The 20,167-nt window shown below is 33.2% G+C and overlaps 2 protein-coding genes across 3 annotated transcripts in view; both read right to left on the minus strand.

The window, feature by feature from the left end:
• The window catches only part of LOC125070732, a 526,502-nt gene that overhangs the window by 43,978 nt on the left and 462,357 nt on the right, over positions 1-20,167 (minus strand). The window lies entirely within an intron of this gene.
• LOC125070733 lies at positions 806-1,754 on the minus strand. Its single transcript, XM_047680678.1, has 2 exons — positions 1,347-1,754; positions 806-895 (listed from the first exon to the last, which is right to left on the minus strand). The coding sequence occupies exons 1-2, from the start codon at positions 1,696-1,698 to the stop codon at positions 885-887; spliced, it is 363 nt and encodes a 120-aa protein (XP_047536634.1). The 5' UTR covers positions 1,699-1,754; the 3' UTR covers positions 806-884.

Raw genomic sequence — 20,167 nt, forward strand, 5'->3', positions numbered from 1 at the left:
TAATCGAGCCACTTGGTCTGCAATGAGAGGCAAAGGGAACCTATCTGGTACCGTGTTAGAGTTCAGTTCGCGATAGTCTACCACCATACGATCAGAACCATCACGCTTCTTCACAAGTAGTATAGGACTCGCGAACGGAGACCGACTGGGGCGAATGATGTTAGCTTCCATAAGCTCTCTAACCTTAGAACGCACTATCTGCCTTTCGTGTGGACTGAGCCTGTAAGGCTTACGATAAACAGTACGATTCGGGTCTTGTAGTCTAATTGTAAGTTCACCAGATGTTACACGTGTGCGGGGTAAACTATCAATAAAAGCGTGGGAAAATTCTTTGAGCAAGGACAACAGGGGTTCTTTATTCTGAACATCTGTATCGATATTATCAAGATTGTACATGGATTCCGGTTCGTAGATACAGGTAGCAACAGATTTCGGCTTTGAGATAATAAGAGATGACTCAGACATACTAATTGTAAACCCTTGTTTTAAAATTTCTCGACCAATCATTACGTCATATTTCAAATAATCGTCGGGTAACACATGAAATAAAATCGATAAGAGGCTACCACTAATCAACACGTCACAAAGAATTTGTTCAGTACAATCTACATTAGCATAACCTATAGCCTGTATACGAATAATCGCGAATGTACGTTCCCCTATGAAGTTACGGCTTACAGTTTGTTTAACGAGAGAGCATTCGGCACCAGAATCAAAATAAAAATAGTACGACTCACCGGATTGTTGTAATGTTCCACAAACACCTGCCATCGTACAGACATCCACGCGTCGTTCCGCTACAGCGCCGCCTCCGCTGCTATGGCCTGCTCGGCCCTCCAAGGTCGAGCTGCCCGCGCCCGCGTTGCCACGATGACAGTTGGAGGCTATGTGACCGCTTACACCGCAACGAAAACAAATCACTTGTTTACTGGTACCAGGTGTCACCGTCGATGTCACTTGTCCCTTATTGCCGAAAGGCACAGTTGGTCTAATGATTTTAGAACGACAGTCTCCCGCTTTATGTCCCGGTTTACCACAACTATGACACTTAAATGTAGCACTAGCACTATGCGACTTGAAACGTTTCACATCCGATCCGTCCATTCGTAAGGCAGAACCATTAACCCGATCATATTTTCGTTTCAAACTTGCACTTGCCTTCACTTCTTGGAGTAATTTGTTACGTGTGGTAATTTCACTTGTAAACGCTAAGCGATACAGACGTGAATCGAACTGGGCAATATGAGCCAACACATATGACGTAGCGATTTCCTCGTGATTTAAATCCTTCCACCTAGTCAACAGCGAGGTCATCACACGGCTTGCATATGCTGCGAGACACTCACCATCCTTCGGCTTGCCGTTATTCACACCGATAAGCATCGCGGCAAGTGTTTCCGTGGAATCGTAACGTGCGAGAAACAGGTCACGGAAGTGTTGCCAAGTCATACCCGCATGGGAGATTTGTGACAGCCACGACGAGGCGGTGCCCTTCAGTGCCTTACTGAGAGCTATGATAAGCGATGCACCTTCCAGAGGACGTTCATTAACGCAGATGTCAATCGTTGCACACCAAGCACGTGGATCAGCATCTGCTTGTTCTGGGTTGAACTCCGGCAGAGATATATTGGGTGTCGATACTGGTGTTCGAATAGCCTCAATCAATTGCATCATATTTTTCTGTTGGATCTCGAACATAGTGCGCCAGTGGGAATCAGATCCCACTTCTGATATCGGTGCCAGCGATGGCTGAGCGATAGAATTGTCCTTTTCTGTGTTCGGTGGTACGGGGTCCATCACGATGAATTAAAATAACACGTGGTATAGCGACAGAAGTTTTATTACGGATTTACAACTTGGTTCTTAAATAGGTAAACCGACAGTTTCGCCTTGGAGGTGTGGGCTGATCAGTTACTCAAACGTAAGTGTCGTTATCCAGTCCGCATAATCTCCAACACGACTCTGTCCACGTGACTTTAACATTCCATGACGTCACGGCGTTTACCCACTACTATAATAATCAAATAAGCTTCTTTTAATCAAAATGATTGGTTTTCCACGACAAATATAATATACAATAGACGTCGATAAAGTGATTACCAACTGTGAAAAGTAACTGACGTTTAAAAACTACCGAACAGTACCAAACTACAGGCCACGCGAATTCGACACTCTTTTTTTATCGCACGTGACATTGGAGAAATAATCTGTGCCCTCTTGGCACAAATAAAAGCCAAAATAAAAAAATAAAAAACACTCTTTCGTTTCGTTCTCTCTGTCAAATTATCAAGTTGTCAAAAATTTGTATTCTACAAGAATATGAAATTCCCGCTTGCCACGTCAATATTCTAAATTCAAAAGCGGGTAAACGGCGAAGCGCTACTTATATAATAATATTATACACTAAAAAGGTTTTACTACACGACACGCGCTATATCCTCTGGTATAAAGCTAATGCACGTAACATTAGTTGAGTCGTAATTTCAGAAATCAATTTATACTATATTAAAAAAAATAACGTCTTGAACTAAATTAATGAAGATTTATTAGTATATAATCGATACACGAAATATGAATAAACGTTGAAATTAGTGGTCATTTTTAACATCTATTTTTTATAGTGTTGCCAGAGAATAAATTATCTTCAAAGGCTGTATATTTGTATAAGCTAGGATTATTACTGTAAAGGGACAACAGTTGGTCGTAAAATGTTTTTAATTAACAAACAACAAGAAGTTAAATAATCATTATGACAAACGAGTAAGCATGAACAACGAGTATATACGGGTGAACATATTCAGCCGTAGCGTAGTTAATTACAAAACTTCAGAAGTCATTTCAAGAATTGTAACATGATATTCTAACTTAGTAAATACGTTATTTATAGCTTTGTTGCTTTTATCTGACTTGTATTTGAATAATTCTCATGTTGTAATTTGATTCGAATTAATTTAATTATAGACGAGATATTTATTTAGGAATTTTGAAAATAGGTTTTTTTTTTAAATGGAAATAAAAACAAATATATCATTATTAAAAGAAGCATGGCGTTTCCGTATAATTGTAGTATTTATTCTTAAATATAATTATAGAGTTTACTGATATAGTTTTATTAGACGCTATACATAAAGTCGCTATACCTTTGTATAACTGATATAGACACTATTTACAATCTCCGATAAGGTACTAATTGAGATTGTCTTCACAGATTATGTAGAATCTGCAACCGCCTATAAGCTTGCCACTAGAATACAGGGAGTCAGTTAAATCAACAATCAAATCAGGAATATAAATTAAAATAACTATTCTGTCAAGAAAATAAAAGCGAGGATTCATGATGACATCCGGTTGGAATTTATTTAATTAACAACGTTTGAGAATAATTAAACGACAATATAAAACTTATTATTAAAAGTCGCGTGTGGTTTAAGACAATAACAATATAAAATAGAAAGAGACTTAGTCAAATAGAAAGAGCCGGAGGCCGCATAACGCTTTTGCCTGCTTACGTCACGATTTCTGCCAGTTCACTCAACTGTAAGCCGCGTTAAAGAATTTCGTTCGAAAAACGTGTAATTTCTATCTTTACCAACATAATCATTTTTAATAATGACTAAGATGGTTTACGCAATATTGATTTAAACTTCAGGGTTGTGGGTATAGCTCAAATAATGTCACTTCTTTTGGTGGTAGGGTTTTGTGCAAGCACGTCTGGGTAGGTACCACCCACTCATTGGTATTGTTGTGTTCCGGTTTGAAGGTTGAGTGAGTTAGTGTAAATGCAAGCACAAGGAACATGACATCTTACTATCCAAGGGTGGTGGCGCATTGAAATTGTGCTGGTTAATAATTCTAACAGCGCCAATGTCTTTAGGTGATGGTGACCATTTAACATCAGGTGGCCCATTTGCCAGCCCTCCTAACTATTACATAAAAAAAAATGTCACGTATTAACAAGTTTTTTTTTCTATTTATAAAATTTGTTTTCGATCTGGTATTGGATTGGCCGCTATTTAGAAAGGACTCAGTTGCAAAGGGCCAAGATCCCTCTAATAAAAGCAAGGAAAAATAATTTCTTTTATCAAGCCCACTTTTACGGCTGATCGAGTTTAGTGGTAAATGTAGCCCGCCGGTTGGCTTGGGTTGGACAACTTTAACGGTATTGTAGATTCTTATCATTACGTCCCGCGTAATTATATTGTTCATGGAGGTATTAATAATCTGTTTTTATTAAATCGTTTGTGTTTTAATGTCGGGCTTAATCGGTCGTTTTTATTCGCGTCTTTTGTAATTAAAAAAATTTTTATTCTATAATTAGCTGTGTACCCGATGGAACATTCCATCGGATACGATAAACAGAAATCCACCGAATATTCTTTATTATTAGAGCTATTTTGGTATAGTGCGATGTCAATAGATTTTGATATTTGGAATTTGAAAAATGATTAACATTTTTTCCATCCATCCAAGGAATTAATATTCAAAACGTTGGATTTTTTATTACTTATAGAGACTAGCAGGGAGAGATTTCACCCGATTTCCTGGACCAAGACCTGCCTCTCCGCGGTCCACACGGTACACGCCTCCAGCGTGTGCTGGGCAGTGTCTTGGGCCGCCCCGCAGTGGTGACAAATCGTATGCAGTCATACTTATAGTATAAAAAGTATAAGTTATGTTTGTTCGGCTTCACGCAGCAGGCTTCACCATACGTTTTTTTTTAGTTTATTGTTTTTGGGAGGGTCGTTCTCTATATAATTACTTTGTTTTTGTACTCCCACTGATCAGATATTCTGCAGCGAAACAGAAATAGTTAGTATTGTTATTTTCCAGCTTGAAAGTTAAGTGGACCAGTGTGACACGCACTACAGTTCCCAAGGTTGGTAGCGCAGGGCGATGGCTCAATTGCCTGTTCGCCTAACTATATGTTAAAATAAGAAATAAAAATATAGTATGTTACATAATTTAGAGATATAGCGTTTGAGATATGATTCGTAGTTGGAATGAAAATTGTCAGTCCAGGCGCTTTCGAAACGAAAACGCTGCCAAAATAATAACATATAAAGAACATTATATATAGGATTTGAAGGTCACCAATATATCTAAAAAAAAGGACCAAAACATACAGATTTGCTCTATTATTAACATATATATTATTAATTTAAATCTTTTATATAGTATATGTTGCTATTTACGACTAGTAATACTAATAGTTGTAGAAATAGGATGAGATATTTGATAGGATGAGATCGGTTGGCGAATGTACTCGTATATATGTTTATTGGAATAAAAATAGCAACGTATAAAACACTTATACCTTTTTTTCATTCATATGAATGAAATGTTTTTCTTACAAAAATATATTAATTTTGTATTCCGAGTTACACCTAATAATCCATTATTGTAGTTTGTCTCACGACGAGCCACCTGATGGTGATTGGTCACCACCGCACATAGACAAAAGGTTATCTATTCCTTACATCGTCAATGCTCCACCAACCTTGGGAACTAAGATGCTATGTCCCTTGTGCGTGTAAGTTACACAGGCTCACTCGATTTTCAAACCGGACCACAACAATACTGAGTACTGTTGTTTGGCGGTAGAATATGGGTATATTCTGCCGCTATATAAGTGGCTACTCAGGGTGGTATCTACGGGCTTGCACAAAACCCTACGTCAAGTAAAAATTCTCAAGCATTAATGTATTTCAATTCATAATATATAGCAACTACATTCCAATCGGGTACAGACTTGACGATCTCCGTGGTCGAGTAGTGTGTACACCGATTTTCATGGGTACGCCACTCCGAGGTCCCAGGTTCGATTCGCGGCCGAGTCAATGTAGAAAAAGTTCATTACTTTTCTATGTTGTCTTGGGTCTGGGTGCTTGTGGTACCGTCGTTTCTTCTGATTTTCCATAACACTAGTGCTTTAGCTATATACATTAGGATCAGAGTAATGTATGTGATGTTGTCCAACATTTAATTAAATTAAATTAATGTTAATACAGTCATAGTATAAATATTAAAGATAACCAGTTTAATATAGACTGCATTCAACATTAAAATTTCTAAAGTAAAACTTCATTTCTCACTAAAAACACAAGCTGTCTCCGTTGATATTTTTCGTGCAGAATCTACCCCTAGGGCTTAATTAAATGGCAGAGACAAGATCAGCCACTAGTTATTTAAGGTAGTGTCTCACTGCTGAATATCTTTTTATCTCGGCTATATTGTAAATAAGTTCTTTTAAAATGCTTACCAGTAATGTAATGTCTTTTTTACCTTTGCAAGTTTATCAAGAAAAAAATATTCTTTGTGGAATTCATGTGTTGTTTTTTTTTTTAATTTTTATAATTGTAAAAGATATTCCACGTGGAATTCAACCATAAAATTATTAAAAAGTTTAAATATATCATAATAGTAAAAAGTTGGTTTTTATTTTTATGTTTTCTAACTCCGATTTCGTCCTAAAGAATAACACAATTTTATATAACACAAAAACTTTTCCCGTCGCGGTTTCACCGCTAAAAGTTAAAACATACTATACTAGGTACTAGTGGTATTTATCATTAGGTACATTATTATTCTAAAATATGTATTTGATCATATTTATGCTAAAAAAGTGGTTGAATCGAATGTTATAATTAAAATTTATATATTTTTACAAAAAAGTCTTAATAGCTTAGTATAGTTCTTTCAAAATTTATGAGTAAGATAAATACATTTTTGTTGTACCAATTTGAAAATCTAATTATGACAAAAATATTTGAAATAAAATTTATTTATCGTGCATGCAAAACACAATGAAAATTGTGAAAATTTTGATATTTGACACGATTAAATATACATTTTTAAAAATAAGGCATTTTAAGGTTAAAATAACCGTAACTATGGAATCGTTTTTGTTGAACGGTCTAAGCAAAATAAAACATAAGATTGTTTTATTTTGTCTTCTTTTATATCAATTACAATGAATATTCTTATTGTTAATCGTTATAAGTGTTTGCTTAATTGGTAACTTAATTGCTTTTTGTCTATTATTAAAACCATAATTTCAAAGATTTATTAATTTAATTGTTCGTTTTCCAAATAAATATAAGTTATGCGAAATTAGCAAAATGCGTCTTTAAATGCGGTACCATTCTATCAAGATTCAATATTATTTGGCTTCAGTATTAATAGTTTAGCTGTGTGTTTCTACAATAAATTGCTGTCTCACAATCACAGATACCACACCAAATATAGATTGACACAATTGGTAAAACCAATTTAATACAAAACTAAGAAACAAGTAACAACGAATGTTTTATCTAACGAATCAGCAACGAAAGTTCTATCGGTATATATTTAATTATTTGCTTGGTGGTAGGGCTTTGTGCAAGCCCGTCTGGGTAGGTACCACCCACTCATCAGATATTCTACCGCCAAATAACAGTACACTGTATTGTTGTGTTCCGGTTAGAAGGGTGAGTGAGCCAGTGTAATCACAGGCACAAGGGACATAACATCTTAGTTCCCAAGGTTGGTGGCGCATAGGTGATGTAAGGAATGGTTAATATTTCTTACAGCGTCTTTGTCTATGGGCGGTGGTGATCACTTACTATCAGGTGGCCCATATGCTCGTCCGCCAACTAATGCCATAAAAAAAAAAAATTAAAAACTTGAATATGTTTGAGTATTATATCCATGGTGTGTTTACATATAATTCACTATATTTGTCTATGTTAATCAACTAAGTTCGTTTTTTTTAATTGTTTTAGGTGCTAGAGATTTTAAATGTTTACTTAATATATATATTTTACCATTTCTTTTAAATATTTTATCATTCCATAGATAACGAGAAAGCGACCTTGGACGTAGATTCAAATCCACTGCGATTTTGCCCTCCGATACATTTACATCCGATTTTATAAATGAGATGAGAGAAGCGAGGCTGATTTTCGAATTTATCTGTATCGCAGTCCTTTGCGATTGTGGGGAATCAAGAGCCGGTTACCGGTCTATGTAATTTTAGAGCATTTCATCTTTTCAAGCAATCAGTCTTTGAAGCTTCAACGCTACCTTCCATTACGTTTTTCACTCGATCTTTCATTTTCGGTGCTATAAATGCAAAGGGCGACGCAATTCCGTCAGAATGGTTTCTGCCATTATCGCGGCGCTTCGTTTGCTTGCCGAATGTAATTCGTTTGTGTCATAAATGCTTTGAATTCCCACTTTAATGGTGTTTTAAGGGATTTAGTTCTTTTTTTTTAAATTTACAAGCGCACCTGTGACTAATACTACCCTCGAGGGAAATCTTTTGAAGTTTAGTTGATAGTTTTCTTTTATATAAATAACGTATCTTTTAAGAGATTGTTTTACCTCGTGTAACAAATCGCTTTTACCTGATTCTTCATTCTTTACTCGACTTTCTCGTCTAATATGTAATGTAAGAGAATTTCCAACAAAGTCATATTAAATTGGCATAGTTGTCTGGAAAAATTGCTTACTCTTATATAATTGTATATTATGTTTATAATATATTATATTTGTCTCATAAATGTTGTCTTAGATTTTCGCGATTATTACACATTGAAATAAAACTAGTTTTTAACGGATTTAATCGCGTATATTAATTATTTTAACATCCCGACCACCGATCCGAGTCTGCCCGTGACCACGAACACTGCAAAGTGCTCGAAACGTCGGGATGTTAAAATAATTAATATACGCGATTAAATCCGTTAAAAACTAGTTTTATTTCAATTTGTCTCATAAATTAATTTAATTATGATACATTTTTATTTTCTTGTTAATGGTCAAATTTTGTTCAGTTAATATCGAACTGTATAAACCCGTTATGATCATCGCATTTGTATTAAAAACAAATAAATTACTTTAATTTGTTCCTTTATTACTGATAATTGAACGAAACGTAACGTAAACATAACGAAACGTAAAGGTGATAATGATAAATTTACAAAGCCTTCGTACGTCTCTCAATCGTCAAGTTGATTGAAAGGCTGTACAATCGAATTCTTGTTTCTCTTTTCGTTCTTTGTGCATGTTCGATGGATTGGGAAGTAATCCTGAAAATTGACACACAAAAGGTTCAATTTGTGTTTGTAATTATATACAATGCGTGTAAAGGATTTTGCGATCAAAATGGATACATACCTATATCTTCTAGAAATATGAGCCAGGAGTCAGGATAGTGTTTGTAGTATAGCAGAAACATCACACTAGCCGTCTTTAACTGATTACACATTTTCGCAACGCACGTGACAACGAATAACTGTTAAACTGTCAAACCAAAAAAACCCCTGAGTTTCTTTCGCCAGTATCAGTATAACTTTTCCGAATTGCTAGTAGGTCTGAGTTAATAAGTTATTTCAATACTTCTGCTTAGTACGTTTAGCGCTGTAGTTTTCAATTAAATTAAAATTGCATTAAATATAAATCGCTGAGAATTAAAAGGAATTTCATACTATTTTCATTTCAATATAACAAATGAATCATGTCGGTATTTATTTAATCGGATAACTGGGAAACATATTGTGAGAATTCAATGCGCCCTGTGTTAACTCGGTATGACAGTTACGTGTTGTATTTTGTCGTATTGTTCTTGCAACGTATGAAACTGTTACGATACCGTGAATCTGAATACTTTTTATTTTTAAAGGATTAATTGTAGTCGAAATTTCTATCGATAGCGAAAAATATCGTTTTTTCAATCACGTTGAAATAATTAGTTTTATTTTATATTTGAATTTTTATTTGAAGATCTTTGACATGATTAAATTAAAAAAAAAAAAAAAAACGAGTTGTATTCTCGGAAAGTCCGAAATTGATGGTAATGAAGAATTTATATTTAAAGAAAACCAATAATATATTTTTATTTTTATTATAATATATAGCAACGAAGTATTTAGCAGCGATGGTGAGTACTCGATAACGTCATGCCGTATCCTGTCACGGGCTACAAACCAATATTATCACTAACTACATTAAAAAATAAGCATTTAAATATACACCTAATTGTGTATGACTATTGACGTAATTTAAATATTAATTTTCATAAGTTAATTACGACGTGATTTCAAAATGTTACGCTTTAAACTTTGTTCTCGTTATAATACATATTTCACTGTGGAAGGCACTTATTTCAATTTAAATCACCCGCATTACATCTAAGCGTCTATTCAATCTTTATTTTAAGACGGTCATTTGACATTGCTTATGATAAAGGTCAACGTTTTAATTTAGTCGGATTTTTTTTAACGGAATTTGTTAATACACTTTGTTTCATTCTTCCTTAATTCACTCATGAATGTTTCAAAGTTCCTGCTGCAAATATTTCTCGAAAAATAGTCTGCAATAAATGTTTTCTTTTAGGTGTTCTTCAATACCAACACAACACTGGGATGTCGTTGTCGTCCATCTTGTACGAAGACTGAACGAAAATTAAAAGTAGCGGGTTGGTGCATATGTGAATACGCACGTCCGGCCGCCATTTTATGAGTTTAAATAGACGGTTCGTCTTGGGTGCAACGGGCCTCAATCCGACAGCTTTAGGAAGTACGGAATATTAATGACGATAAAACTGCCATCAGAAAACTTGATATCCTCCAATCCGACAGTTACATCAAGTTCAGGGGCAACGGTGATGTATACTTTACCGTAGCATGTAAGCGTAAACGCTCTTAATTTCCAAATTTCAGTACTCAGTAGCTATTTTTTGACAAAACTCAACATCGAGATCTGCTGTTTTATAAGCTACTGGACCAACGAATCAATTTATCATAAGAAACAAGGGTTATAAGGTAGTGTGAAACTAAGTCTAAAAATAAACGTCTAAAATTATATAATACAAAATATATCGGCTAGTTGGTGAAAATTTATCCGAAACTTTATTTAACGTTGTTTAAATAATGGCGCATTACTCTTTAGCTAAAATTATTTTAATGTTTAAATTTATTTAGTTCGAACTCAACGAATAGATAATTGAAGCAAGTTCCTTAAAACGATAAATGTAATCGTAAACAATAAACCCATTGAATGGAAATGGGATTAAATAATCGCTTCGTAAATAACAAGACTGTGAAATGGAATATTAGACGTGGTAGTATATTTTGTTATTTATACGTACCACTTGGCGTAAGCCCGTCTGGGTAGGTACCACCCACTCATCCGATATTCTACCGCCAAACAGCAGTACTTAGTATTGTTGTGTTCCGGTTTGAAGGGTGAGTGAGCCAGTGTAACTACAGGCACAAGGGATGTAACATCTTAGTTCTTAAGGTTGGTGGCGCATTGGTGATGTAAGGAATGGTTAATATTTCTTACCACGCCATTGTCAATGGGCGGTAGCGTAAGTTTTGATTATGTCACAATAATTGCACATAAAAAATCGATTATGGTCTCAATTTGAAGAGATCCAGCCGTAGATGTGCAGAAAAACAAAGAGGATTCTTGATTAATATTTACTAAATTATTACGATTTAACAAATAATTAATTTTAGATTGCGGAAAAATATAACTGGCCGGTTAGAGAGCGGTGCTACAGCTGCATAAGAAATCAAAAGAAAAACGTAAAAAAACTAAAATTAAAAAAACATTTAATCATCACTTTGGCGCCAAATGTCGACGAGTGACTTGCAGTTTATAATGAAATGAAATCGAAACAAAACCTGTCATACGTTGCGAAATCCCTTCAAAATCTTATAAATAAAAGCAAAGTTTCGCGGGAGACCCGCTAGGATATTATTGGATCTGTATTATATTTTAATGCAAGGAACTTTCCTTACCGCTGTGGAGACGTAATGACTGAATATTCAGTCAGAACAACTACAGCTTTGTATAAAAGTTTACCCAGAGCATCGTATCCAGACAAACAGAGGATTTAGGGTTATCGATCATGCTGTTATTCGAGATGTCTCATTGGAGTATATTTACAATTATAATATTATAATACTTTTATTGTAAATCAGCTTTGCCAATTATTTAATTAAAATAATATGTTAAGAAAAGTGTGATCAATAAGGCGAATTCGATATAATATAATACAGACGATAAAAGAGTGTGTGAGTTAGATTTCGTTGATTTCCACGCGGAATAAGCCATAATTCAATTGTTGTATTTAATAATAACCATATTACTTGTTATCAGAAAAGGGTGACTACTGACTTTTGGTGATTCCTTTGGGTTCCATTCTGAATCAGTGATAACTTTGAAATTTAATACAATTTTGTAAAATCAAAGTGCTTGCAGCCTCTTTAATAACGTATTGAATTGAGTTGATAGTTTTCTTCACCTCACGGGTTTAAATCTGCGGTCTTCTATCCAATGGATCATTACCAATTTAGTTTTAAATGTTTAAATTTAAAGAAATATATATTCATTTGTTGATGAATGAAATGATACCCATAACATTAGTCATTTGATGCTATGATGATAAGTCATAACGTGTTGTTCTGACCGAGTCTTTAGTTTGATAAGTCATTGTATTTTTTTTTTCTTTTTTTTATTTAACATTCGCTTATGATTTGCAGAATTTCTATAAGTGTTACAAATTACAAAATATTTATTCAATGGATATTTTCAAATCATTTCCTGTGCCAATCCTGACTATGCAGAATAGAAAAAAACGCGGGCACTTTTTCCATTTTTAATATCATTATTTGGATTTTTTTGGACGGAAGCAGCTGAGTCATCGGTGTAGAAAATAGGTGTGAAATCTTTTACCAAATGTTTTGCATCGTTTCTCCGAGATCAGAAAGTAATTGTTTTGAATATAATATGAAAACGAATAAAATAAGATAAGTGGTATTCTTCAAACTCTTTAACCGAGCCATAGTCGTAAAATTAAAAATATAGGTATTTATAATAAAAATACTCCTTCTCACTGTTTTATTCAACTTCAAGGTGTCTACCTGAAGATTGGCGTTATTTAAACGATAAGATCGTACTGTGTACACAATTTTTTACTTCAGTACTTGTTTCTGCCCCCCAACTTCATCCGCGTTTAAAAGGCTTTTGTTATTAGTGTTATTCATAAATCTTAGATCTTTGGAAACAATTTTAGATACTTAGTAAATTTTCAAGAAAATGACATCCATCAAATATATTCATGAATTCATCCGCAATATTCCGCATGAATACTATTCTTATAAGGTCAATGTATTGTCCTATTTCCTATATATAACACATATTTTTACAAGTTCTCATACTTTTTTACTTTAGTACATGTTTCCGCCTCCAACTTCATCAGCGTTTGAAAGGGGCTTGTTTGGTATTAGTGTTATTTAAATTCAATTCAAATTATTTTTTATACCCCTAACAAAATGTATGGCAAATTTCACAATGCTCGGATGAGTTGCTAAGACTTGAAAAAGGAACCAACAAATAATGGTATGAATACACTTTGGTACTTATAATATAACATCCCAAAATGTTATATTATTCTTTGGTGTAAAACAAAGCATATCTGATTGACTAAAACACAAATAACGCGAAATTCAAAGAATGTTTTTGTATTTAGAATTATAGACAGTTATTGGGTAGAAAAACTTCACTTCCAATAATGTCCATTAAACTTTCAAAACATAGGTTTGGTGTAAAGTTATTAAGTAACAAATTTGCTCAGCCTGAATACCATCTAACAAGTTCACACGACGACTCCAATCTGCGAAATTAGATGAGACTTTACGACATTGAGTTTAAATCACCTCGCCTCCAACTAGATTTAAAGTATTTGAGTGAATTCTATTCAAGATTTAGGAGATAAACCTGAAACTAACTGCTCAGAGAACGACTGTTTTGGATTCGGTTAAGAGTTTAAGTCCTTGGAGATTTAAAATCTTTCCTTATTTTTAAAGTTTTCTAGTAAAATAATCTTTAATTTTATACTTTCTGATCTCGTTTCAAAATATTCTGCTGATGTTCATAAAACTTTGCAAGATTATGAATTGTTAATAGATAATTTCAAAATTAACTGGGCTTTCTATTTTTGCTTCGTATACGTTATAAAAATATATTTTTTTATTAAATATTCTTTGGCAAAAGACCTTTGTCCGCAGTTAGGCAAAAGGGTCAGATATTTTCAAGGAATATTCGTAATTAATGATGCTGTTCCATTGTATATCTTAGAATTTCTTTTGTTTAAAAGATCTTTTCGCGACGTTTGTCTTAGAAGATTTTAAGTACTGATATATAAAATAATAATATGATTGTTGCCTTTATTGTACTCACAACAATATAATTATTGCTTGCAATCTAAGTTGGTTGAAAGTCACGTATAAAAATTTACTTTACAAATAATAAAACCTAACGAAAACTACACCACGTTCTTTGGAAACAATTCTAGATATTTTGTAATTTTTTAAGAAAATGACATCCATCAAATATATTCATGGATTCATCCTAAAAATTCCGGTGGAATACTATTCTCTCAAGGTCAATGTATTTTCCAATTCCATATATATTAAACATATAAGTTTGCCAGCGCTTATCTGTTTTGCGGCAAACTGAAACTGACTTTCCTTTACGCTATTAAACTGGAGGTTTCAGTGAAACCACATTAGTTAGAACATACGGGAACGTGGATTGTGGTTGCTCTCAACTTTAAGCATTGTGGTCTTTTATAATTGTTTTTTTTTTATCGTTAATTTTTATAGTAATTAATTTTACTAAAATTATACATCAGGAAGAATTAAACTAATTTATTTGATAATATTCTTGTATATGTATAAACATGTCTAAAATGTAAACCCGAATACGGAAAAAATCAAGCTTTGAAAATTACGAAAAAGGATAATATTCTTGTTGAATATTCTCACTTACAAAGTGTTCAATATTTATCATCGAATTGATAAGGACACAGCTGGAGGACTCAAAAAAATCGAAATCTGCTTATAAAACTATTTATTATTAATACAAAAGGTAAAATTATTTTAAATTAAACTAATTAATACAAAAGTGTGTGATGCAACGCGATTTTACATTCAGAATGAAAAATATGTTCCCAACTAATTAACTTGAAACTATGAAAAAGAAGAGTTTCCGATTGCCTAGAAGCTATGCCACGGAACTACCCGATAGTTCTTCTATTTCCCCTCTTTTTTATCGATCGACCTTTTGGTAAAAATATGTATTTTGACGCGTAATAGCGAAATGATGGACCAAATACCCACATATTATATTTTCAAGGTCAAATCTAGAAAAGATGATTAATGTTTCACATAACTTAAGCATAATTCCCCATCAGTAATTTAACTTCGAAAATGAAATTTGTGAATATTTTGAATGTCACGTTCGTTATCAGCGCGTCGAAATCCAAGTGAATACCAAAACTCAGATCAATCGAATGTATGCGCCAAGCGGATGATCCGCTGAGTCTTATCAGTTAATAAGTTGATAATTTATGATAGATACATTTTGATTGAATATTTAGGAATAGTGCACAGTGATGTTCAGAGGAAAGTCGTGATCGTATGCCATCTCGCCCTGTACTAAGGATCGTTAACTGAACAATCCTTAACCTAAAAAAGTCTTTAGTAAATAAAAAATTAAAAAAAATTGAGTCTAAATACTTCTATTAATTTATCTTAATTATAAAGCTAGTTACGGTTATCAAATCAACTCTACGTGATATTAGTATAAAACTTATATTACATAGGAAACGTCAACTTAGTGTTCCAGAGAGGATTTAAAGAAAATTGGAAATCGTGCAGGGTCTGCGACGACCGGCATTAAATGCAGAGTATTGTGAGAGTTACTTTAGCCTACAGCAAAGTATTAGGACGTTGTTGTTTAGTAAATAACTATTTTATAAATCATTCTCTTTGTAAATAATAAAAAAAAAAAAATGTGAACCTGAATTTAATAATGGAATTACTATATATATATAAATATAATAAGACGCTAATACTGTTCCCAATTTATTTTTATATTATTGCTGAAAATTATCATCGAAGTGAGACAATTATTTGAATTTTAGCAATTATGTTAACGCTAAAACTATTTAATTCGATACGATGGATTCTTTGAGATTTGAAATAGGCAGAACCGTCTCAAGCTATGCTGGGGCCCTTGGGCACTCATGAATTTGGGGCCCTTTTGGTAGATATTTACTACCATGTACAAATAATTTGCTTATAGCCAGGCCTTAAGTATAGTTTCAAATAAACGGTGAGGTAATTTTCGTAAATTCAAAGGAATCTGATTGGTTGTACAATCTTATGGCTATCTCTTAATCATGAAGAGCACGTCTATAGCTTTCAACTTTTATATCATCATTAGCCTTTTGATAAATATGTTATTTCTTATATAAATGATAAATATATTTATTTTTTACAAATATAACAATTCCGAATATATAATGTATAGCAGTCAACGCGAGCATTAACGTGTGAAGCAAATTGTTGGTTCTTCGAGGCCCTCTCAGGATGGGGGGACACTGGGCACGTGCGCCGTGTGCCTTATGGTGAATACGGTAATGGGAATAGGTTGTAATCGTTGTAGAAGTAATAAATACAAATAATAATGTATTTAGTTTTACAGTTATTTGTATTTGACAAACTAACGATATGTTATTCTAGTAAACAAACACGAAAGTATTTGTATTCAATATTTGCTTGATTAATTTTCAATTGAAATATATTTTTTTGTACTTATAAATATTATCTATATTTTTTTTTGCAACAGCGTTAAAGTTCATTCGCGTGTGCATTTTTTACATTGCGATCAGTGTTAATATGAGGAATACTATAAAAATCTATAAATAAATGGAAAATTCTTTTTGAATTCGGTCTGTTAGTATTTACTACTTTTCGGAAATATTTTTATAGCTGAATTAATCATAAGACAATATATTGGACGGCGTGTAATTTTCTCTATTTTCTATATCATCTGTATAGTTTTATCATTTTTCTATGTTTATTTTTTTATGTTTATAATTTTCATTTCATTTTAGTATACTAACAATAGTAATATAATTGTTGAATTATTGCTTTTCAAATTAAGGTGAATTGGATGGGATCCTATAATGATAAAATGTAGTCAGTGAATCTTGTATTTCTCTTAATCATTTACCAATTTTTATCATAATCTTTTAGTCTACATAACTGACTTTTGATTTCATTGTAGTATTAATACGATTTCTTTTATTTTAAAGATTTATATTAAGAAGTATTTTAAAATAGGAATACAATTGGAATAACGTTTTTCTTTCTTAAATTTTAATCACCTTGGAGTTTCACGGGAAAATTTTCGGGTTTATTTTAGGTCCCCCGGGGAACGGAAGCGTACGCTATAATTTACGTTTTTTTTGCAGAATGTCTGTTAAAATGCGATTTTTAAGAAGATAAATTTGTAATTCAACTGATTCTACATTCTACGGAACTATTCGTGCGTGACATAATTTATCTTCTGTAATTTTCTTTTCTTACATCATAAGAAGTGATTAAGAGTTGGCTGCGTGAACTTTTACATCGAGACCGGTAAAGTTTTATCGAATTTCGTCGAAAAAGTACTTTAGTAATATTTTCGTAACAAAACGGTTACGATTTATATAAAAGCAATTCTAATATTAACAATATTTATTGGCTTGTATTTTTTGGAGCACATTTATTGAGTGCCTTTATTACTTGGAGTACTTGTATTAAAAATAAGCGATAGAAGTTTAGTGGTTAGTATTTTTAAGTAACACTTTAAGCCTTTATGAAAATATGATGAGAATGTTATTTATTGAGGCGGTGGTGCCTTTAAACAACACGATGAAGTTTTTCCTTAAGCCACCAATTAAGTTCAAGCAGCTCGAAATAGACTTATATATCCATCTCAGTTACTCATAAAAAATAAGCTATCAAACGTCACTTAGTGGCAGGGCTTTGTGCAATCCCGTCTGGGTAGGTACCACCCACTCATCAGATATTCTACCGCCAAACAGCAATATTTTGTATTGTTGTGTTGTGTTTGAAGGGTGAGTGAGCCAGCATGGAATTTAATATTTTTTATTAAAATATTAAATTCCATGCTGCTCGAATACAGCAAACAATTGGTACTTAGTTCAAGCAGTGGCTTTCTGTTCTTATGTATGTTATGCATAGCTCAAAAATATTAAGTTATTATTTATATATATCTATACTTATTTAGATATAGTTAGATAGAAAATGAATAGATAATGATTTAGTTAAATGAATATACTCAATAATTACATTCAAAACCTTTTTCCATAAATCATAAATAGTCTATATTCCATCGTTGGTTCTATTAGAAAGTCAAAATTGCATTCCCATTCACTAAAACGCCGGATTGATAGACCACAGATCATCCAAACTGACTGAGAGGCGCCAACGGGACAAATTCAATCCATTCGTCTAACTCTAGAATCATTCGTTCAATATGTCACGTTCACACATTGGCATCGCGCGTGAATACGAAATATAACGAATACTCTTACATAAAACCTGTTGTGATTTATGATGAACTTAGTTTTTTCGGGCGACGATGATTGATGAGCGACTTGTTAAGCAAAGGTCGAAACTGCCTAAATTAAAAAAAAATAATAACGTTCGTCTGCAAAGGTTGTAATACAATTACCGAGTTCATTCGTGTTAAACACCTTTGGAATGAAGCAATCGCTCTCTGCTTTGTTTTAATAATAAAGTGCTATTCACTTGGTGGTAGGGCTTTGTGCAAGCCCGTCTGGATAGGTACTATCAGATATTCTGCCTCCAAACAGCAGTACTCAGTATTGTTGTGTTTCGGTTTGGAGTCATTGTAATTACTGGTACAAGGGACGTGACAACTCAATTCAGAAGTTTGGTGACGCATTGGTTATGGAAGAAATGGTTAATATTTCTTTCAGAGCCAATGTCTATGGGCAGCGGTGACCACTTATCATCAGGTGGCACATTTGCTCGTCCTCCTATTTATATCGTAAAAACAAAGTTAGGGGTTAGGGGTAGGCGAAGGGTATAGGCTACTTTTTATATCTGACACTAGACGGCCAACCCTTAAAATACGAACGTTGTTTAAATATGTAAGCGAGATACGGCCGGAGTCTTGTAAAATAGTAAAAAAAAAAACAAACAACGAATACATGATTTAATATTTAAATATTTTAGTAAATAGTTTGTGAAGTCATGAAGTCCATAAATTTCAGGAGACAAATACTTATAAGTTAACTAAAACATTTTTAGGCTCTTGAACGAGTTCCGTTGAAAGCGTCACGAGTAACTTTTATAGATACAGTCAATTGTCTGCACGAAGTATATTTTGCGAGATAAAAATATTTTATTTATACAAGTGCGGTGGAGTGCATGTAAGTTCGGGTTCTCTTTTGGCATCGTTCCAAATATGGTCCAAGTCACAATGGCGTTATGAGAAACAATAACGGAGTCTCAGCGTTAGCGATATCTGTCACCTAGTCGTATAGTTCTTTAAAATGCTGTCGAATTTAAAGAACACCTCAGTCTATTCTAGCGTTGAAGGAACGTTACGTAAGAAAGAGATGGTATGTTACATGAATGAGCTTGAAAGAGATAACAGATTTTCATATCGTTAGGTTTTTATAAATTGACAAATTTCACAAAATATGGTACGTAATCATTTTAATAATAAACAAATAATGATCGCGTTTATATAGCAAGCGTATACCAAGAACAGAATAGTGAGTAAAAAAATATATAATTTTATGTACAATTTGTTCGTTTGTATGTACAAAATTAACTTGTAGAAAACTACGTTATCCTGAGTGCTATATGGTTTAAATTATATTTACATCATATTCATTATTAATAAATTCCATCCTTGCGAAGTCGGGGAGCTCGCTAGTTTTTTTTAATAATAGTCATTTATATTGTGTCGAGGATGTGTTCCATTCGGTCAAAGTCAAATATCCAAATAAAAAAATCACTTGATTCAAGATGGCTGTTACGAACACTTTTAAATTGTAATGTAACTAAACGGAAATAAATTTAAAGTTGCTTCGGAATGTATATCCTAATGTAATGTAATTACATTTATATCACATAGTAAATGAAATGGCACTTCTTACTTCCTGTAATACATTTTCGTCGCATTTGCGAAATTAATTGCACCGAATGTTGAGTGCTAAGATCTCACACGTAGAAACATGATTAACAAATCGTTTAAGAAGAATACCATATAATAGAGAAATGTTAAT

Source organism: Vanessa atalanta, chromosome 18 (genome assembly GCF_905147765.1).
Source record: "Vanessa atalanta chromosome 18, ilVanAtal1.2, whole genome shotgun sequence".
In the NCBI taxonomy this organism is placed as follows: domain Eukaryota; kingdom Metazoa; phylum Arthropoda; class Insecta; order Lepidoptera; family Nymphalidae; genus Vanessa; species Vanessa atalanta.

Excerpts from the sequence above, each read along its gene's own strand:
- LOC125070733 (XM_047680678.1), bottom strand. The coding sequence starts at position 1,698 with ATGTTCGAGATCCAACAGAAAAATATGATGCAATTGATTGAGGCTATT.